The sequence below is a fragment of the Drosophila obscura genome, unplaced genomic scaffold (genome assembly GCF_018151105.1).
Source record: "Drosophila obscura isolate BZ-5 IFL unplaced genomic scaffold, ASM1815110v1 contig_37, whole genome shotgun sequence".
In the NCBI taxonomy this organism is placed as follows: domain Eukaryota; kingdom Metazoa; phylum Arthropoda; class Insecta; order Diptera; family Drosophilidae; genus Drosophila; species Drosophila obscura.
The window spans coordinates 840,452-859,209 of NW_024542825.1; the positions used below are offsets into that span (position 1 = coordinate 840,452).

The following is an 18,758-nucleotide window of genomic DNA, read 5'->3' on the forward strand; positions in this document are numbered from 1 at the left end:
ATCTTTTTTTTCTTGCCGCTGCGCTTCTTTAAAACCATCTGCACGTCATATACAGTGTGACCGCAGAAAGAATATACTGAACTTCAAAAATATATATATCGATACTATCGTTTCGGCAACGATACAGCCCTAGTGAAAGATCCGTTATGATATGTGTATTTGTGTGAGTGTGGACGCGGCGCGCAGCTAGCTTAAATGCTGAAACTAACTACGTACAGCAACTACGTAAAGTAACGTTAACTTAGTAACTATCTAGTAACAGTAGTACCCTAACCTGTAGTTAAGTGGAGCAACAGCCCGACATATGAGCATAGTTACGTGTGTGTGTGCGTCTGCGGACGCCCGCAAAATCGGCTTAAACTCTTTTACTTAAACTCGCTTAAACGCCTAAACTAACTGGCACCGTGCAGTAACTACGTAACGTTAACTTAGTTAGTAACGATATAGTACCAGTAAATAACTTACCTGTAGTTAAGTGGAGCAGCAGCCGGAGCATCCCATTTTGAGCATATACGTGTGTGTGTGTGTGTGTGGACAACCCAGTCGGACCTTGTAGAAGTGGTTGCAACATAGTACTGGTTCTTCACTACTTCCCTGGCAGGCTTAGTAGAACCGATTCCACAAAGAATGGTTCTATCATGCATATTTTTGCACAGAAAAATATGGAATGAAACCCAAACCGATTCCCGATCGTTCGTTTTTTTCACGAAGCGGCCTATGCATTCTCTATGCCTTCTAATAGAAGCGAGAAGTTCACGCATCGAAAACGTTCGCAGGTAGACGTTTTCGATGCGTGACTTTCTCGCTTCTATTAGAAGGCATAAAGAATGTTTTTGAAGACAAATTCGTACCCTCGGTAAAGCGGTAGGACAACAAAAAAATTACAAAAGGGAACATGCAAGAACGCACGCGGTTTTTTCTCGACTTCTTTTATTTCATCAGTTGCGTTTTGAAGCCGGTGAAAATTGTGCGTTTATCTGTGCCCTCTGCCAACAATTGTGAAAAAGTGAAACTTAAGTGCCTAAAACCGTTTATTTTACCACGTAAGTATTGGCAGATTGTTGTGGCAGTTCGGCCTGCACCCTAAGAATATGAAAATAAACAATAAATAATGCATAATGTACATATTTCTCTTTGAACATGTACATGCACATGAACATAACCTCAACGATGGAATGCGATATACATAAGTTCTTCAAACTAAGGAGAACTAAACGCACTGTAAGTATTAATAGTGGTGTAAATATATGTTGATACAAGTAGAGAGATGTTTCAATGTTCACGATGTTCATGCAGTGAAATTTATTTAGGGTGGACCTTGTTCGGATTTTTAATGAACTGATTAGGGTGGACATAAACATTAAAAAATTGTATTTGAAATTAATAAACTTTTGCCAAAATTAATAAAACAATAACAAATTTCTTTTTGATAAGGACGGCATTCTCCAAAGGAAAGAATCGCATTTACTCGGTCTCCTGCCTTGCAAGGAAACACCGACAGGAACGACGGCAACAACATCCCCGAGAAAAACAACAACTACAACCACGACAAGGATTTCCTCATAGACGACGACGGCAATTATTTAATTTTTTTTATTTTATTATTATTATAATTAATTTTCTTTTATTTTTTTTTCATTTCTTTTTTATCTTTTTTCAGTTTTATTTTTTTCTTAAATTTTTTTCGTTGTTTTTTATTTTTTCTTTTTTTTATTATTTTTTGTATTATATTTTAGTAAAGAAAATATTAAATAAATCAAATTCGAAAAAATTTATAGTTTTTGTATTTATGGGTTAATCTCGCGTTCTTTTAGAACGCTCTTTCATGCATGCTGCATACCTTCTCAAGGAACGGTTCTTGATACATTCCAGGGATGTGATAAGGAATGATTGCATTGGAACAGTTCCAGAACGGTTCTTAATAGGTTCCTATGGAACGATTCTCGATGCATGCCAAATATGTGTTCTGTAATGCTTCTTTCGGAAAGTACAACTGGAAGCGAAACCCGAGCGTTTCACGAAGTTGAAATTACAACAACCACCAGTTCCCAATGCGTTCTAAAGGAACGGTTCCTACCTACTTCCAAATGTACCGGTGCTGGCGTGTTTCACCCTGTGTAATTTGGAAACCAAAACGTCATGTATAAATCACTGGTGCTTGCAGGAAAAAGAACCGCTCTAGAAGTGCTTCTTGGAAGGTATAAAGTCCGACTGGGAAGTCATCCTCGAGCAGGTATGGCCCGTGGACAAGACCCAGCCTGTGCCTGTTGTGAAGGATGCGCAGCGTCTGATCGAAATAATTTGGGAGGGACATCTGCGTTGCGCCTGCTATGCAAACGATACGCGCTTCGTCGAGAATCGCCCAGAGACCAGCAGTTGGGTGTTTTGTGTGAAGCACTTCTCCAAGTACGGCCTGGACGAGGACGATGACAAGATGACGCTCCATTCGTTGCGGCCCAGCGTGTATCCGAGCATATGCGGCACAAGGTAAATTTGCGGTTTGTCTGTTAATTCGTTGTGTTAATACAATGTTTTAAAAGCGACTGCAAGTATCTTGCACGCACTCGAACAATGGCGTTGGCCATTTTCTTGTATAGTTTATATTACGCAAATGAAAAGTTAACAAAACCAGCCGTCTGCAGTTTCTTATCGTTTTAAAGCAGACAGCTTTGGTACGGCTGTGATCATAACTATCGGAATTGATTCAGCCACTATCGATAGCACTGTCGTGTAAATTGGCGGTTTTTCTGTTACTTTTCAAATTTATTTTTCCCTAATTGGCATTTTATTAACTACAACGTTGCGCTATTTTTAATGTAAAACGTGCACACAGTTTTTTTAGTTTGCGAGCTCAATTGCGCTACAATTGATTTTAATTGATGCCGATGAGAAGTTCGCATTTCAATTAAATTTGTTGTTTGTTGTCGCTGTGAGTTTCCCTAGCGCAGAATCCCGACATCAGAAGCAGCAACAGTCAACAGAAGTAGTCATAGCAGACAGTAGACAGCGGACAGCAGACGGTGCTCAGATCTTATCACGGAATCGTGGTGTGGACTCACGTTGGGCAAATATATACCTGCATGGATATTGCTCATTTCAGCTGCCAACTATAGGTACATAAACAAGCGGGGATACACTGATCTGGTTGGTCTGGTAGTCTGTGCTCCATTTTGGGGTTCAATTAGGTTGCGCATAACGCTGCGGGCTGCGGGCTGCGGGCGCGTCTTTTTCTTCGAGGCTCTTATCTGTTTCCAAGGTAAGATAACAGATAACAGCAATTAGCCAGCGGCCAGCGGGCCATAAATACCCGCACAGCATCCATTCAGCGTTTCTCATTGTGGCCTCAGTGCAGTGCGCGCGGATTGCTGGATTAATTTTAGTGCGGAACAAAATCAAACTCATCGGAACAGGAACGGGCAGCAGGAACAGGTAGCAGGAACAGGCAGCAGGAACAGGAACAGGCAGCATCATGTGTCTACCAACGAATGTCGGCGGCCTGGCCATTCAGAGCGTTGCCACCGCGATTGGTGAGTGCCGCAGAACACTGCTGACGCACTGTGTCACCCCCCCCACTTACCCCCTAGGACGCGTGTGCTCCTCTCCCTCCCCCCCCACCAACTCAGGCAACCTGCTGTGCTTCAACTTCGGGCTGATGTTTGGCATTACACCGGCTCACATGGCCCTCTATGAATCGGAGACACAAACGCCGCTAAACAAAGCCACAGATGCAACGGGCACCGCCTGGCTAACGGGCTATCTGTTCCTCAGTGCGGCCATTGGAGCGCTGGTTTCCGGTGTGCTGGCGCTGCGCATCGGACCCAAATCCGTGCTGCTCTGGGCGGGCATGCTGCAGATTGTGAGTACCAATTGGGTTCATTAGACTGCGATTATTCACCGGAATTTTGCCGTTTGGTTTGCAGTTTGGCTGGTTCTGCATACACTTCGGCTTTGATATTGTGCACATTTATGCCTCGCGAATGTTCGCCGGTGTGGCAGCTGGCGGCGCTTTCGTCGTGCTGCCCATCTTCATTAACGAAATCTCGGAAACGCGCGAGAAGGCGGCACGGCTCACCTTCACCATCGAACTGTGGCGCACCACGGGCATACTGCTGGGCCTGCTGCTGGGCATCTATGTGCCCTACGATCTGGTCAACATTGTCGGCTGTGCGGTGTCCTTTGTGTTCACGATGACCTTCCCCTTTGTGCAGGAGAGTCCGCACTTCTATATGCGCAACGAGAATGTGGCCTGCCTGGAGAAGTCGCTGCGCTGGTATCGCGGCATACGCGACATTGACGATCGCGAAAAGCCCGCGTATCTGCAGGAGCTGCAGGAATTCAAGGCGGAGATGCGTTGCCTGGACAAGAACATTGGCTCGGCGCCCATGTCCCAGAGCTACATTGTCCGGCTGACCTTTGTCAGTCTGCTGCTCACCGTTTGCGCCAAGCTGAGCGGCGTCTTTGTGGAGCTCAACTATGCCTCCGATTTCCTGGGACGCACCGGCTACTCCATGGACACGAACTACATTGTGCTGGCCGCAGCTCAGTGTGTGGGCGCCATTCTGGCACGGTTCTTCGGGCCTCGTTTGCCGCGCAAGGTTTGCTCACAGGATAGCTGTACTCGCAGCTCTCAGCCGCTCACTCACCCACTCCACTCTGCTTTCAGCTGCTGCTTTGCCTCTCCTCGCTGATGTCGGCAGCGGCGGTTATTGCCTTGGCCCTGTTCAAGCAGTACGGCCTGCACTGGCACTCGGGCAACGTCTGGTGTGAGCGCTATCTGCCCATTTTCCTGCTGGCCATTCAGCTACTGTTCGTCAGCTTCGGCCTCTATCCACTGGCGGCGGTTGTCAGCAGCGAAGTGCTGCCCACAAAGGTGAGTTGTTGCCGCGCCTAAAAGCAGTTGCCTTACCCTTAACATAACTCACCTCACCAATTTGGCAGCTGCATGATGTGCTCTACTCGGTGGCCTCCGCCTTCGCCTGGCTGCTGCTTTTCGGCATGATTGAGGTGAGTGTAGCCACTGTTGTAGCTGTGGCACAGCATATTTGCATATTAATTATGGTGCAATGTGTGTTGCAGGCATTCAATGCGGTCAAGACCTCAATTGCCCCTGGGCTGGTGCTCTATCTGTGGGTATTCGCCGGCGCTTCCATATTTGTGGGTTTAATATCGTTGCCCCTGCTGCCCGAGACGCGCCATCGACGTGCATCGGCCGTGCAACGTGAACTGGGCTATGTGGACGATGGGGGCGTGGCCAAGGGTTCGGGCGTAACCAATGGCCACATTTCCACGCACATTTAAGGACACCACCCCCACCCCACCCTACGATAGTATGTATTAATAATAAAAAATATGTGTAGATTAATTACGAATTATACAAAAAAGTATGCAGCGATTTTTCATATTGCATACCCCCCCCCCATGAAATAACTGTTAAATATTTGATTCATTCACGGGATTCCATTCCGGTAGAAGGAAACGATTTCTTATCTGCCGCGACACTCTTTCGACTCTTTTGCTACTCTCTGCAGTATGTTTGTTGGCAGATCATATAAATCTTATCTGGCTTTGGGGTGGAACTGCCTTTTAGTTAGTGATTAGCTGAGCAAAAAAAAAAAAAAACCACGTCTCGAACGTTACTATTACGAAATGTTGGCATCTATGAGGGACACACACGCGTTGATATCTTTCAACTGCCTCAAATCTACACTGCAAGAAAATAATAATAAACATGAGTAATATCTTTACGATACGAGATTTGAAAATACACCAAGGAGTATTAAAATATACGACTGCCCCTAACTTGCGCATGAAATGTACTGCAAAGCATTTATATTTATATTTCACTTTCGTTTTCTGTTGAAGCGCATGCTTTTGGCACGACTGCCACGAACATGTTTCAGTGCGTTTTGTGCGCGCAGGTAGCAGACAAGAAGACACGACAAAAAAAAGGTTTCTCGCTGCTCTGCCGAGCAGAATAACGAAGCGCACAGGCCGAAGCCACACGAAGCTTTTACGCCTGGTGCGTGTGCCGACTGCGCTGCCACGAGACATCTGGCATGCGACGCTACCTGCCCTCTGCCTTACATACATATATCATCCTCATGATCACTCACTCAGTCACATTCTCCTTTTGGCACGCATTTGTACTTTCGCTTGGCGAGCAAACAGAGACGGAGACCAAAGCTAAGCTGGCCAAAGCGTAATCCAAATGTAAGCTTTTAAGCTGTGCAGATTGCAGGACGGGAGAGACAGAGAGAGAGAGAGCGCGACGAGTGTTTGCCTTGGGTATCTCTGGACAGTGGCAAATATTTGAGACTTATTAGTATGTAATTTACAATCGCAATGCCTAATCTCGCTCTCGCTCACACTCGCTCGCTTTGTTGTGCTTGTGTGCTGATACTGCAAATTGCTCTCAGTCTTGCTCTCTCATTACAACTGGCTATCAAATCAGGAAAATGGGCATTAAAAAATGTCATTCAGTGCAATTATGATTGTAAATAATCCCACAGTGGGTTAGCAACAACAAATTTGCATTCACACCCCAGGGGCAATATTTTACTAGTTCTAGTTCTAGTTTAGTTTAAGTACTTTAGTTTAAGGCTCTTGCCCACGCTCTCTCTATAATTTTACTGCGAGCATAATGAGGTGCGCTGATAACGGCATATATGTAGTACCCCGTCATACCGTCGTACCCGTCGTAATCTACACAGTTTTGCGCTCCCTGTGCGCGCATTCTCTTTACAACATGGCTCGCTCGCTCCGCTCCGCTCCGTTCCGTTCCGCTCGCTCGTGTTCATTTTACGATCTAGTGCAATGTGCTTATAAATATTATCATCCAGCCACTGGTTTCGCTTAGTTAAGCGTGAAAACTTCGAGCAACCAGCAACGAGAGGACACGTCGTGCTATGCATTTAATATACTTAATATAATTTAATCGGTTGCGCAAAAAAATAGCATACAAAATAAAATGATTTCTTCGGGTAGTGCCAAACACCAATATCTGGCTGCCATAAGTGGTTAGTAAACTTGAAGTGAACGTGCGTGAGAGTGCTCTAAAGGATATTCCACTGGCATACAAATTTCATTTTGGGCTCCATTCCATGTAGCATACGTTTTGGCGCAAAATCAGGATATTTAATTGCCATCTAATCCTAATCCTAATCCCAATCCCTGTCTCTGCTCTCCATCCCAGTAAATATTGTGTCCATATCGTATGGCGCATTTTGTGGCTGGCCCTCGGCCAGTTTCCTGGAACTGGGCGGCGAGGATAGTCCTTTGGCAACGGGACCATTAAGCAATCAGGATCAGGGCTGGGTGGCATCCACCGTATGCATTGGTGGACTCTTCGGCGGCATTCTGTTCGCCTGGCTGGCGGAGAGGATCGGCAGGCGATGGTCGCTGCTCTGGCTGGCCGTGCCAAATCTGGTAAACGAATCGAAAATCAAGTGCATCGATTAAGTGAAAGCTGAGGCTTATCTATCTCGTTTATATAGATTGGCTGGATTATCATACCATTTGCCAGCACGCCAACGCACTTGATTGTTGCTCGCTTCATTGGCGGCGCCGCGGGCGGTGGCTGCTTTTCGGTGATACCAATTTATATAGCCGAACTGGCATCGGACAGGTAAGACCACCCACAGTCAGCAGTGCCCATAGATTTCATTCACAATTTCCTGCAGTGTTCGCGGCGTTCTGGGCACTTTCCTGGTGCTCACCTGCAATGGCGGTGTCGTCTTGGCCTTCGTGCTGGGCTACTACTTTGACTATGCCACAGTGTCCTGGCTGGTCTCCACCCTGTCCTTTGTGTTTGTGGGCTGCTTCTGGTTTATGCCAGAGACGCCACAGCATCTGGCCAAGCAGAATCGCGTGCAGGAGGCTGAGCAGTCGCTGCGCTATTATCGCAATATACGCATCAGTCCCGCCACCGAACTCAGTGAAGATCTCAAACTGGAGCTGGAAAAACTGAAGCCCACGGAAAAAACCGATCTCGATGCCAAGGATGACAATGCGGAGGACGAAAACGCCGTCACGTGGGCGGATTTTGGTGAGTTAAAACAGAACCAACAAGCTGTCGGGTCTCAAAATCTATCTGTTTCCGTGGCGGAGCAGCTGATGCCAAGGTGCGCAAAGCCTTTCTCCTGGGTCTCGGCCTCGTCACGTTCAATCAGCTGTGCGGCTGCTTTGCGATGGTCAACTATACGGCTGTGATTTTTGAGCAGGCTGGCGCCAGTCTGGCACCCACCGTCTCGGCCATTATTGTCGGTTCGATACAGCTGCTCGGCACCTACACGTCCACGCTGCTGGTGGAGCGATTGGGTCGCAAAATACTGCTGCTTGTGTCGGCCGTGGGCATTGGCCTCGGCCAGAGCGCCATGGGCAGCTACAGCTACCTGAAGGTGCTGGACTACGATGTCAGCTCGTACGGCTGGGTGCCCGTTGCCGGCTTCTCCTTTATGCTGCTGCTGGCCGCCAGCGGACTGCTGACGTTACCCTTTCTGGTCATAGCGGAGATACTGCCGCCCAAAATACGCAGCACAGCGAATATGATACTGATGTCGGTGCTGTGGGTGATTGCCACAGCCGCCATTAAGGTGTGTTTTGGTTCCTTTTGATTTTACTTTCACTCTAAATATTTATGCTATTTTATATCGCTTAGTTGATGCCCCTGTTTACAGCCACACTGGGCATGCACGGCACTGTGTTCATGTTCGCCAGCATGTCCTTTAGTGCGGCGCTGTTCATTGCCATATTCGTGCCCGAAACCAAGGGCAAGACCACTGAAACCATCTTGGCCAATCTCTAGTATTAAAATTAATTTTAAATGATTTGTTAATGTTTTTTTTTATTAATATATATATGCAGGGGCGACAGACACGCAGCTTCCAGCATTAATTGTAATTGTTTGTCTGTCTTTAAGTGCTCTGAGTGCCTTGATCTTTCACAGCTATCGCTTCCACACGCTTCCCTAGCAAAACTCTTTGATTAGATAAGATAAGGATGCGATAAGGACCAAACCACACAAGGCAGCAGCAAAAGTTGTCGCTGGGCAATTAACAAATTCGTGTGGCTGATGCTCTTTATAGCCTTGATTAATGGGCAGCATTAGCAAACGGTAAGAATCAGCATGATGCTCTCCGCACACAAAATCAAATGAATAATTTCTATCATATTCGCACATATTATATATTATTACATATTAAATCAGCTTTATTTTGTTACATATACATATGAGAATTTGCCATTTTCTATCAACTATTTTATTTCTATTATTAGTTACATGTATAGCAAATCGTGTGTGCATTCATTTGTGCTTGCACTATTTTGCTGCTCGTAAAATCTATTTACATTTAGGTGGAATATATTAAATATATATATATTATATTTAATTTAATATTACCAGACTGGCATTCAGTTTTAATCCTGTAAAACACACGCAAGTCTGTCAGATATTTATGGAAAAGCTCTTACGGCTTGATGCTTGTTATTTTAATTAAAATGAGGAATAAGTATACATATGTATGTGTGCACTGTACAGGGCAGCAGCGCTGTTAGCATTCTGGGGATAACAGCCGGTTGCCGCTCTGGCTAACAGCGTACTGTCAACTCGCTGCTCGCTTGCGATCCACACGACTCTCCCTCCAGCATTGACGCTAGCTGTAAGCTGCAACGATGGCAACGTTGAAACGGGCGTGTTATATTCCTTTGTACCAGTATCGAATACAAATATATACATATATTTGTTACCAAGCCAACAGCTCCGTCTATTTGTTCTGGTGATTCGGGACTTTACATTGCCAGGAAGGAAGGCATCCTCCCACAAAAATGTACCTCAAACGTAGCCTACTAATAGGAGGCACAGGAGAAATAGGAGGGAAATACTCTTCAAATGTGATTCCATTCCTCCTATGGCAAATGTTATATTGTTTATTCCAGCGGATTGTTTTGGGGTAGCAATAAGGGTTCCTGTTTCAGTCATCTCTTTGAAAGGCTTTGATCTGTTTGGCATTCTACAATACAAATTATCATCGAGACAGCTCCCCAGGCTTGGATAAGTGTTGATTTTTGACAGTGTCAAACATGCTTAGGGGTACGAAAATAAAACTAAAAGAATTATATATGATTTTCTTCAATACAAAAAGCATTCAAGCACTAAAGATTATTTATCCGTTCTGATGATCAGTTCTTGCGATTCTAGACCACGAACATTTAAGTTTTATTTGCACTGGAAGACTGAGAATAATGCACTTTGGGCTGTCGGAATATACCGAAAGGATTCTACACGAAGCAACGTACCGAAATCGTAGCCTACTTATAGGAGCCCAAAACTAAGTGCCTGAGAAATTTCTAGTTAAATCTTTTACTTAATTTTACTGCCAGAGACAAGCCTCTTTTTTTCGTGAAATCGCAAGTAATTGTTTGACTTGTGAAATGACAAACTTAATCTATATCTTGCTTGAGCACAGAGCCACGGAGTGCTCGTATACTCGTATTTATTGTCAATTTATCTTTAGGATGCTCTCACACCTGAGGCCCAGACAAAACGAAAACACAATTCAAAGTGCACAGCAAATTGAGGCACCATGCCAGAGCCAGTTCCAAGCTAAAGCTGCACCCAATAATCTCGAATACAGCGTGGACATAAAGTTTACAGTCGAAATATTCCGCGAGCTTTTTGGCTTTGTTGTGGCATATTATAAGTACGGCGTGAAGCATTCGCCTGCAGAGGCTACCCGGTGGAAGACTGCAAAAATGTCGAAAATATTTCAGAATTCGCTGCTGCAGCGCAGCACACGCTACCAGCTGCTGGCCACAGTGATCGGTGAGATTAAAGGCTCCTCCGTTGGGGCATTATTTATTATTTCTTTATTAATTTCGTGCACAGTGAACATCATCATGTTTGGCCATGGCATTGGCGTGGGCTGGCTATCGCCGACGCTGACCAAAATCCAAACAGCCGATTCCCCCTTGGAGTTTGCTGTGAACATCGCTGAGATCTCCTGGCTGGGCTCGATGCTCGGTCTGGGCAGCCTGTGCGGCAATCTGATCATGGCCACGCTCCTGGAACGAGCGGGCAGAAAGTTTTGCATTTATTTAATGGCTGCACCGAATGCGGTGCGTAATTTATTTATTTAAAAAGATTTTAGCAGCGAGATTTGCTTTTGCCGTTTGCTTTTACTCGTACAGTGCTTGTGGATTTTTATTTATTGCGCCTCCAGTGTGGGTCATCTGTATGCGGCGCGTTTCCTGTGCGGCTTTACGGGCGGTGCTGGCTACGTGGTCATACCCATTTTCATCAGTGAAGTTGCCGATACCAGGTGAGCCGAAAAACCCCCCGCCCAAATTGATCCCAACCAAGTACAAGAATATAAAGTGTATGGCTGCAGGATTCGCGGTGCGCTGAGCTCTATGGTGATGCTGTCCGTCAATCTGGGCATATTGGCTGGCTATATATTGAGCGCATATCTGCCGTACCACCTTGTGCCCTGCTTGGGCATATTGCTGCCCATTTGCTACTTTCTGGCCAATTGTCTGCTGCCCGAAACGCCGCCATATCTGCTGAAGCGCAGCCAGCTGAACGCAGCTGAGAAATCGTTTCAGTACTATGGAAATCTGCGTGCAGAAACAGCCAGCTGCCAGTTTGAAGAGCTGCGATTGGCTGTGCTGGCCCAGCAGTTGCAGCACACCACAAGCTCCCCGAGCTACAGCGATTTGAGTGAGTTGCGGCGCCCAAAATTACAGCTCAAATAATAATCGGTGGGATATTCGCTTAGCTAACCGGCCCGCGCTGAAGGCTTTCGGGGCTGCCGCTGTGCTGTGCATGGGCTATCAGTTCAGTGGCGTCTTCAGCTTCATCAACTATATGTCCGATATATTCGCGGCCTCTGGCTCGCTGCTGGATGTCAACAGCTGCACCATTATCATTGGCGTAGTGCAGATTGTGGGCGTGTATACCTCCACGATATTCGTGGACATTGTGGGCCGACGACTGCTCATGCTGCTGTCCACTCTGGGCGTCGGTCTGGGCTGCATCGCCTTCGGCTGCTTCACCCACTTTGCCCAGCTCCACGATCTCAGCGCGTTCAACTGGCTGCCACTGGCACTGATGATACTCATTGTGTACCTGGGCAACATCGGACTCATTGGCATCTTCTTTCTGGTGCTGGTCGAACTGTTTCCCTCGAAGGTAAGGCCTAAGCCTCTTGATCGGGGAATTGCCACTAACTCGAACTCTCTTTTTAGATACGCTCCCTGGCCAGCTCCATTTCGGTGATATTTCTGAGTCTGCTCGTCTTTTGTACGCTGAAGCTATTCCCTTTGCTGCTACACTTTTGGGGCATATCGATTACCATGTGGTTCTCGGCCATTTCGGCTCTGCTCACGTTTGTTTACTTTTTGCTGTTTTTGCCCGAAACCAAGGGAAAATCTATGATTGAAGATTAAAATGAGAACTTTTATCTAAGTGTTTTTTCATTCTGCTGAGTGGCTGTAAATGGCTTGGGGTTTATCTCTGCCTGGCGATAGCACATAAGCCCACAAGGGGGCAACATACACTGGCAGGCGCATTCAGTTTGCAGTTTCCAGCGCAGCCATGACGTTTAATTTGCGGCTGGCGTCGCTCTTTGACGATCCCAACTGCCTGCTGAGTGCCCGGAACCGCTATCAACTGCTGGTCACACTGCTGGGTAAGCCAAACGAACTCTTGGGCAACATTTTTGGCTGAGCCTTGCCTTGCATTCCCCCCCACCACCCAGTGAACATTGCCACCTTCTCGCATGGCCTGGGCGTGGGCTGGATGTCCCCAGTGATGAGGCAACTGCAAACAGCAGACTCTCCGCTGGACTTTGCAGTGCTTGTGCACGAGATATCCTGGATTGGTTCGCTCGTGGGCATTGGCAGTGTGTTGGGCAATCTGCTGGCGGGCACGCTCCAGGATCGCATTGGCCGCAAAATGGTCATGTTTGGCATTGCCATTCCCTATGCGGTGAGTGAAATCGTTGCACGTTTATGTGTATGGAGTGTGTGGAGTGTCATTTCCTGTTTGCCGTGCTGCTTTCAGATCTTCTGGTGTCTCATTTACTTTGTGCAGAGTGTGGAGTATCTGTATGTGGGTCGCCTGATGGCCGGCATGACTGGCGGCGCCTGCTACGTCGTGCTGCCCACTTTCATTAGCGAAATTGCGGATAGCCAGTGAGTGTTTTTTACGTAGTGGAGTAACGAAGAATTTCAATGAGCTTGTCTACCAGCATTCGCGGTCGCTTGGGCTCCATGATCTTGCTGTCCGTGAACAGCGGAGTGCTCACCGGCTACATTGTGTCCACGACGGTTGACTACTTCACGGCGCCACCTTTCATTGTCGCCCTGCCGATCTGCTACTTTATCTGCAATTTCCTGTTTCCGGAGACGCCGCATCATCTCATACGCCAGGGTAAGCTGGCAGCAGCTGAGAAATCCTTTCGCTTCTACAAGAACATCCAAAGCGAGGACATCAAGGCGCAGCGCGAGTTCGAGCAGCTGAAGTTGGCGCTGAACAAGGCGCAAGCACAGAGCGACATGTCCTTCAACTACAGGGATTTCAGTGAGTAGCAAGGCGGCCTCATTTTGGGTGCTGTGGCCCCAGGTAACAACAGGCTTTCGTTTTATGCAGTCACCAGGCCCGCTCTGAAGGCCTATGCCCTGGCCCTCACCCTGCTCGTGTGCAACCAATTCAGCGGCAGCTTCTGCATCACCACCTACCTGTCGGACATCTTTGCCGCCTCGCACACCACCCTGGACGTGGGCATGTGCACCATTGTGATTGGCGTGCTGCAAATCGTGGGCAACTATGTCGCGACGCTGCTCTGCGACAAGTACGGACGCCGGATTCTCATGCTAGTCTCCAGCGCGGGCGCGGCTGTGTGCCTGGCTGCCTTCGGCTGCTTCACCCACCTGGCCAGCAGTCGGGATCTATCGGCGGTGGGCTGGCTGCCCCTACTCATACTCTGCTGCTACGTGTTCCTGTGCAACATTGGCATGGTGGGCTGCCTGTTTGTGTTGCTCGTGGAGCTGTTTCCAGCCAAGGTGCGCACGATTCGATTCGATGCCATGCCAACTATATATGCACGCTAATGCTTGGCTATTCCTTTTTGCAGATCCGTTCCGTGGGTGTATCAACGTTTGTGGTGATTCTCAGCTCCACAGTTTTTCTCACACTCAAAATCTTTCCCATTTGTGTGTCGGTCTGGGGCATTTCCGTGACCATGTGGTGCTGCAGTGTGATTACGTTTTGTTGCTTTCTCTGCTTCAGCTGGAAGCTGGAGGAGACCAAAGGCAAATCGCTACTGGAGGCTTAGTTAATTTACGGCACAACTTATCAGCGTGTGAGACATTGCGCACCTGTGTGTGGGATTAGCCTAAGCTCAGGGAATTTATCTTTACGGGCCATGGGGTATACTTGTGATACTTAAGTTGATTGCACCCAGCGCCTGAACTTCACAGTGATCAAAGATATCTTGACAATGCGACAACAGCCAGCAGCGAGCAAAAGAGCCAATAAAGAATTAGGAAATTACATTACAAAAAATATAGCACTTAATTTTAAATTTTAAACTAAATTTCGAACAATGTTCGGGCGACTCTTTGCGCGTGCCGATTGCCTATTGAATCGCCGAAATCGCTACCAATTGCTGACCACACTGATCAGTAAGTATCCGATAGATATCGACTTGATGCCGATACTGATACATACCCCGCAGTTAATTTAATATCTGTCTCGCATGGCATTGGCATTGGCTGGCTGTCGCCCACACTGCGCAAGCTGCAGTCGAACTCGCCCATTGGCTTCGAGGTGAACTCGGAGTTTGAAATCTCGTGGGTGGGCTCCATGCTGGGCATGGGCTCGGTGACGGGCAACATACTGATTGGCACGCTGCTCGGTCGCCTCGGCAGCAAAAGATGTCTGCTCTTTCTGGCCATTCCGCATTCCGTAAATTACCAATTACAAATTGCAAATCATATTTGCAGGCCCTTATTTTTCATGTGTGGTGTGTCCTTTCAGTGCCTGTGGTTTTTGGTCTACTTTGCCCAGAGTGTGGAGTACCTGTATGTGGGCAGACTTCTGGCTGGCATCACTGGCGGCGGCATGTACATTGTTCATCCCATTTTCCTCAGCGAAATCTCAGATGCCAAGTAAGTAGCGATGATTTATTGTACGCTAACAAAAGATAAGTTCTCGGGCAACAACACTCCAGAAACTAATCGAAATTGAAACGCTTAATCGCTTACAGCATTCGCGGCACCTTCTCGGCCATGGTCATGCTGTCGGTGAATGTGGGCGTGCTGGTTGGCTACATTGTGGGCACTCATCTGCCCTACTACGACATACCCTGGATGGTGTTGGCTCTGCCGCTCTGCTACTTCATTTCCGTGCTGCTCTTCATACGCGAGTCGCCCATGCATCTGATACGCATGGGCAAATTCGCAGCAGCCGAGCGATCCTTCAGATACTACAAAAACATCAAGCAGCGGGACAACATAAACGAGCAGCAACGTGCCCTGGAGGAGTTCGAGCAAATGAAGCTTGCCCTGACCAAAGGCGATGATCAGCAAGATGCCGTCACACTCAAGGATTTTTGTAGGTTTATTCAATTTTGTGAATTTTTCTTTTGCAAGTTGCTGAATGTGTGCCCCGTTTTTTCAGTGTCACGTCCTGCACTCAGAGCCTATGGTCCGGCGCTGGTGCTGCTGATTGCCAATCAGTTTAGCGGCCTCTTCACCATGGTCAACTATATGTCTGATATATTCGCCAGATCGGGCAGCACCATGAATCCCGATACCTCCACCATCATTATCGGCGCCGTGCAGATCCTGGGCAGCTATGTGACCACGCTGCTGTGCGATATCTGTGGCCGCAAGCTGCTCATGCTCGTGTCCACAGCTGGCGTGGCCATCAGCCTCATATCCTTTGGCTTTTTCACCCACTACGCCCAGTCGTACGATCTGAGTGCGTGGAGCTGGCTGCCGCTGGCGCTCATGTCGCTGGACATCTTTCTGGGCAACATTGGGCTGGTCGGCTGCTTCTTTGTCTGCCTCGTCGAAATATTTCCGCTTAAGGTGAGCCCAAAATTTCAATTCCAAATCGATTTGGAACCTTTAATTATTTTGTATTCATTTTGTAGATACGTGCCAAAGCCGCTTCGATGGCAATTGTCCTTTGCAGCAGCTTTGTTTTCGTTATGCTTAATATTTTCCCCATTTGCATGCGGCAATGGGGCATTTCGGCCACCATGTGGTCGTGTGGTGGCGTCTCGGCCTTCAGCTTTATTTTCTTTGCATATTTCCTCAAAGAAACCAAGGGCAAGTCTATGCTAGAAGACTGAATAAAAGTGGGGGCGCAGCTTAAAGCTATTAAATGTCACCTGAATGTTGAGTAAAATGCTGCATTTATTTATTACTTTTAGTTACTTTAGTCACGCACTTTGACTTTTGCCATTCACAGCTGAAAGCATGCCAAGCACCCTTGAAATTCGTTATATAAAGTATGCTGGCGCAGCATTTATACCCAGGACTCACTGTGTCAATGTCAAAAAAAAAATATGTTCCCTTTAGCTTTGCATATTTTTCGACGACCTTTCATAGCAGCTGCTTCTATAGAACCTTTCAGCTGCCATAGAAATGAAAATTCGTGTAATTTTTTTGTACAACATTATTTTTTTTTTAATCTACTGCTTTTGCCCCTTGATTATCGCATTCCTTTTATGTCATTAAAAGTGAAGTTGCTGACAAAAAAAAAAAACTATATAAAAACCAAAATGCAATGCATCTGTGCTGCTGCGCTTCTGGCTACTCAACTAACTGAAAGTCCGCTGCACGTCCGTTGTGGCCAAAATGGAAATTTCTGTGCAGTCTGGGCAACAGCTTGAACGTTAATTCTGATGTTTCCGCTCAGTTTGCAGCAGGAACAAAAAATATAATTGTGGCATTTAATCCTTGACATTTTCAAACGAAAAAATGTTTCATTAAATGAATCAAATTAAATTTTTGTAAATTAAATTTTGTAAATGCCATTTAAAATCCCTGAACACTTTTTCGTTCCCTCGCAAATCGAAACCCCCAAGCGTATTAATTATTTAAATGAAAACTAATAGTTTGTGGGATTTGTTTTCTGCTTACATTTTGCATGTACAGTAATTGTATATTTAAATAAATTTAATTACATATAATTAGTTAATATAAACAAAATACAATTTATGCCTTAATTTCATACAATTGCTTGATTATGTGATTATGTGTGTGTGTGTTGGTGTGTGTGTTTTTTTTTTCATTTTTCCATTTCTAATATGTGTGGCTCGGACACATTTCACTTTTGCTTTTGCAGCACTTCTCAATTTAAAACTAATTAAAAAACTAGCATACTAAATCACAGTGTTTTTTCCCAAGCGAAAAAAAAGTTTGCAAAAAATTCTACAAAATATATTACTAGCGTTTGTTTTTGTTTTTTGTTTTTGTGTGTGTTTCATATCATAATTAAATTTACAATTTATATGGATTTACAAATTTACACACATACATATATGTAGATGTGTGTTTGGCCAGGCGGGGGGGTACTTTAAAACGTACATTAAAACATACTCTACTCTGTCCACTCTACTCTCCTCTCTGGGTATGCTGCAGCAAATTATAATTTAAACGGCTAACAAATAAAATGCATAAAACAAAACAAATATTTCCGTTTACAGATGGCCCCCAACCATTGCCCAACACTTCTCGTAGATATCCAAGTAATAGTAATAATAATAATAATAGTTGCTGGGGCGTGTGCACTAATAATAATAATAGGTAGGTAATAATAAATGGTGTGAAAAAAGTAAACTGAATCACAAAAAAATTGGCGCACTTTAGCAAACAATTTGTTCCGCATTACATATCACTGGTTCTATGTGCTCGTAGCGGGGAAATATATCTATATATCTATATATCCTCCTCCATGGATATCACGTCTTTTTGGGACAACGCAAGTAGCGCAGCACCGCATAGCCCAGGCAGCGGAACACCAGCAGGAACATCATCAGTATGAGCGTATTCAGCCAGAGCGGTGACGTTGAGTTTTGTGCTTTGAGTATTTCCTCATATGGAATGAATTCGGTTGTCTGCTGTTTGCATATCTCATAGCTACTAGGCGTGCCGCATCTGCATTAAATCAGCACAAGTTCTCATCAGATTAAAGGCGTTAAAAACAAAGAGGGCTAAAAAGGAGGAGCATACCTAACGGCTGGACCCTCGCGAAACTCCAGTATCTGCATATTCTGATAGGCATAGTGGATCATGGATGTGTAGCGTATCCAGCTGAGACCCTCCGGAATGCGTGACGACAAATAGCCGCCAAAGAGCTGGGTGGCCAGCGTATAAAGGGCACTCAGCGTAATGCTCACATTCATGTCCATGCAGCAGGCACCAATAAAGAATCCCACGCTCTGGGCCACAATCGTATTGATCAGCAGAAAGATGAGCATCAGGAAGAACAATTTTAGGCTGTAAATGGGAGAGTTGCAGGCTGAGATTAGTTTATGCTGCTCTTTGATACACCAAATAGAAATCTTACCTTGTGCAGCCCAGCATGGGATAGCTTATCATGAGGTAGACAGTGGGCAGGGTGACCACCAGCGGCAGTTCGGCACACATTTTGGCCAGATAATAGGCAGACAGCCGATAGGCGCCCGAACGCCGCTCCTTGCTGATGACCTCACGCTCCGAGGGGACTATCCAAAAAAAAAAAGATTAAT

At 46.1% G+C, this 18,758-nt stretch overlaps 5 protein-coding genes across 5 annotated transcripts in view; 4 read left to right on the plus strand and 1 right to left on the minus strand.

Moving 5' to 3' along the window:
- Positions 1 to 3,432: 3,432 nt before the first annotated feature.
- LOC111079569 (facilitated trehalose transporter Tret1) lies at positions 3,433 to 5,379 on the plus strand. Its single transcript, XM_022374798.2, has 6 exons — positions 3,433 to 3,527; positions 3,624 to 3,856; positions 3,921 to 4,595; positions 4,664 to 4,870; positions 4,939 to 5,004; positions 5,077 to 5,379. The coding sequence occupies exons 1-6, from the start codon at positions 3,470 to 3,472 to the stop codon at positions 5,296 to 5,298; spliced, it is 1,461 nt and encodes a 486-aa protein (XP_022230490.1). The 5' UTR covers positions 3,433 to 3,469; the 3' UTR covers positions 5,299 to 5,379.
- A 1,475-nt stretch (positions 5,380 to 6,854) lies between these two features.
- On the plus strand, positions 6,855 to 8,895 carry LOC111080383 (facilitated trehalose transporter Tret1). The gene is made up of 6 exons (XM_022375973.2): positions 6,855 to 7,016; positions 7,193 to 7,425; positions 7,494 to 7,624; positions 7,680 to 8,044; positions 8,110 to 8,591; positions 8,657 to 8,895. The coding sequence occupies exons 1-6, from the start codon at positions 6,968 to 6,970 to the stop codon at positions 8,801 to 8,803; spliced, it is 1,407 nt and encodes a 468-aa protein (XP_022231665.2). The 5' UTR covers positions 6,855 to 6,967; the 3' UTR covers positions 8,804 to 8,895.
- A 1,816-nt stretch (positions 8,896 to 10,711) lies between these two features.
- Positions 10,712 to 14,330, plus strand: LOC111080855. Its single transcript, XM_022376703.2, is given in 12 exon segments — positions 10,712 to 10,819; positions 10,883 to 11,112; positions 11,185 to 11,315; positions 11,385 to 11,713; positions 11,772 to 12,184; positions 12,241 to 12,460; positions 12,531 to 12,683; positions 12,753 to 12,982; positions 13,058 to 13,188; positions 13,245 to 13,576; positions 13,646 to 14,058; positions 14,130 to 14,330. Coding segments are annotated over 12 exon segments (2,853 nt in total). The 5' UTR covers positions 10,712 to 10,749.
- A 249-nt stretch (positions 14,331 to 14,579) lies between these two features.
- LOC111080865 (facilitated trehalose transporter Tret1) lies at positions 14,580 to 16,969 on the plus strand. The gene is made up of 6 exons (XM_022376712.2): positions 14,580 to 14,679; positions 14,733 to 14,962; positions 15,035 to 15,165; positions 15,264 to 15,610; positions 15,677 to 16,089; positions 16,155 to 16,969. Exons 1-6 carry the CDS (start codon positions 14,601 to 14,603, stop codon positions 16,353 to 16,355), a joined length of 1,401 nt encoding a protein of 466 aa, XP_022232404.2. The 5' UTR covers positions 14,580 to 14,600; the 3' UTR covers positions 16,356 to 16,969.
- A 977-nt stretch (positions 16,970 to 17,946) lies between these two features.
- Positions 17,947 to 18,758, minus strand: part of LOC111080838 (ABC transporter G family member 21) — a 29,684-nt gene continuing 28,872 nt past the window's right edge. The window contains exons 6-8 of the mRNA XM_022376685.2: positions 18,578 to 18,734; positions 18,241 to 18,507; positions 17,947 to 18,165 (exon numbers count right to left, since the gene is read on the minus strand). Coding sequence (XP_022232377.2) covers positions 17,970 to 18,165; positions 18,241 to 18,507; positions 18,578 to 18,734 — 620 coding nt within the window. The 3' untranslated portion in view covers positions 17,947 to 17,969. The remainder of the gene's footprint in view (positions 18,166 to 18,240; positions 18,508 to 18,577; positions 18,735 to 18,758) is intronic.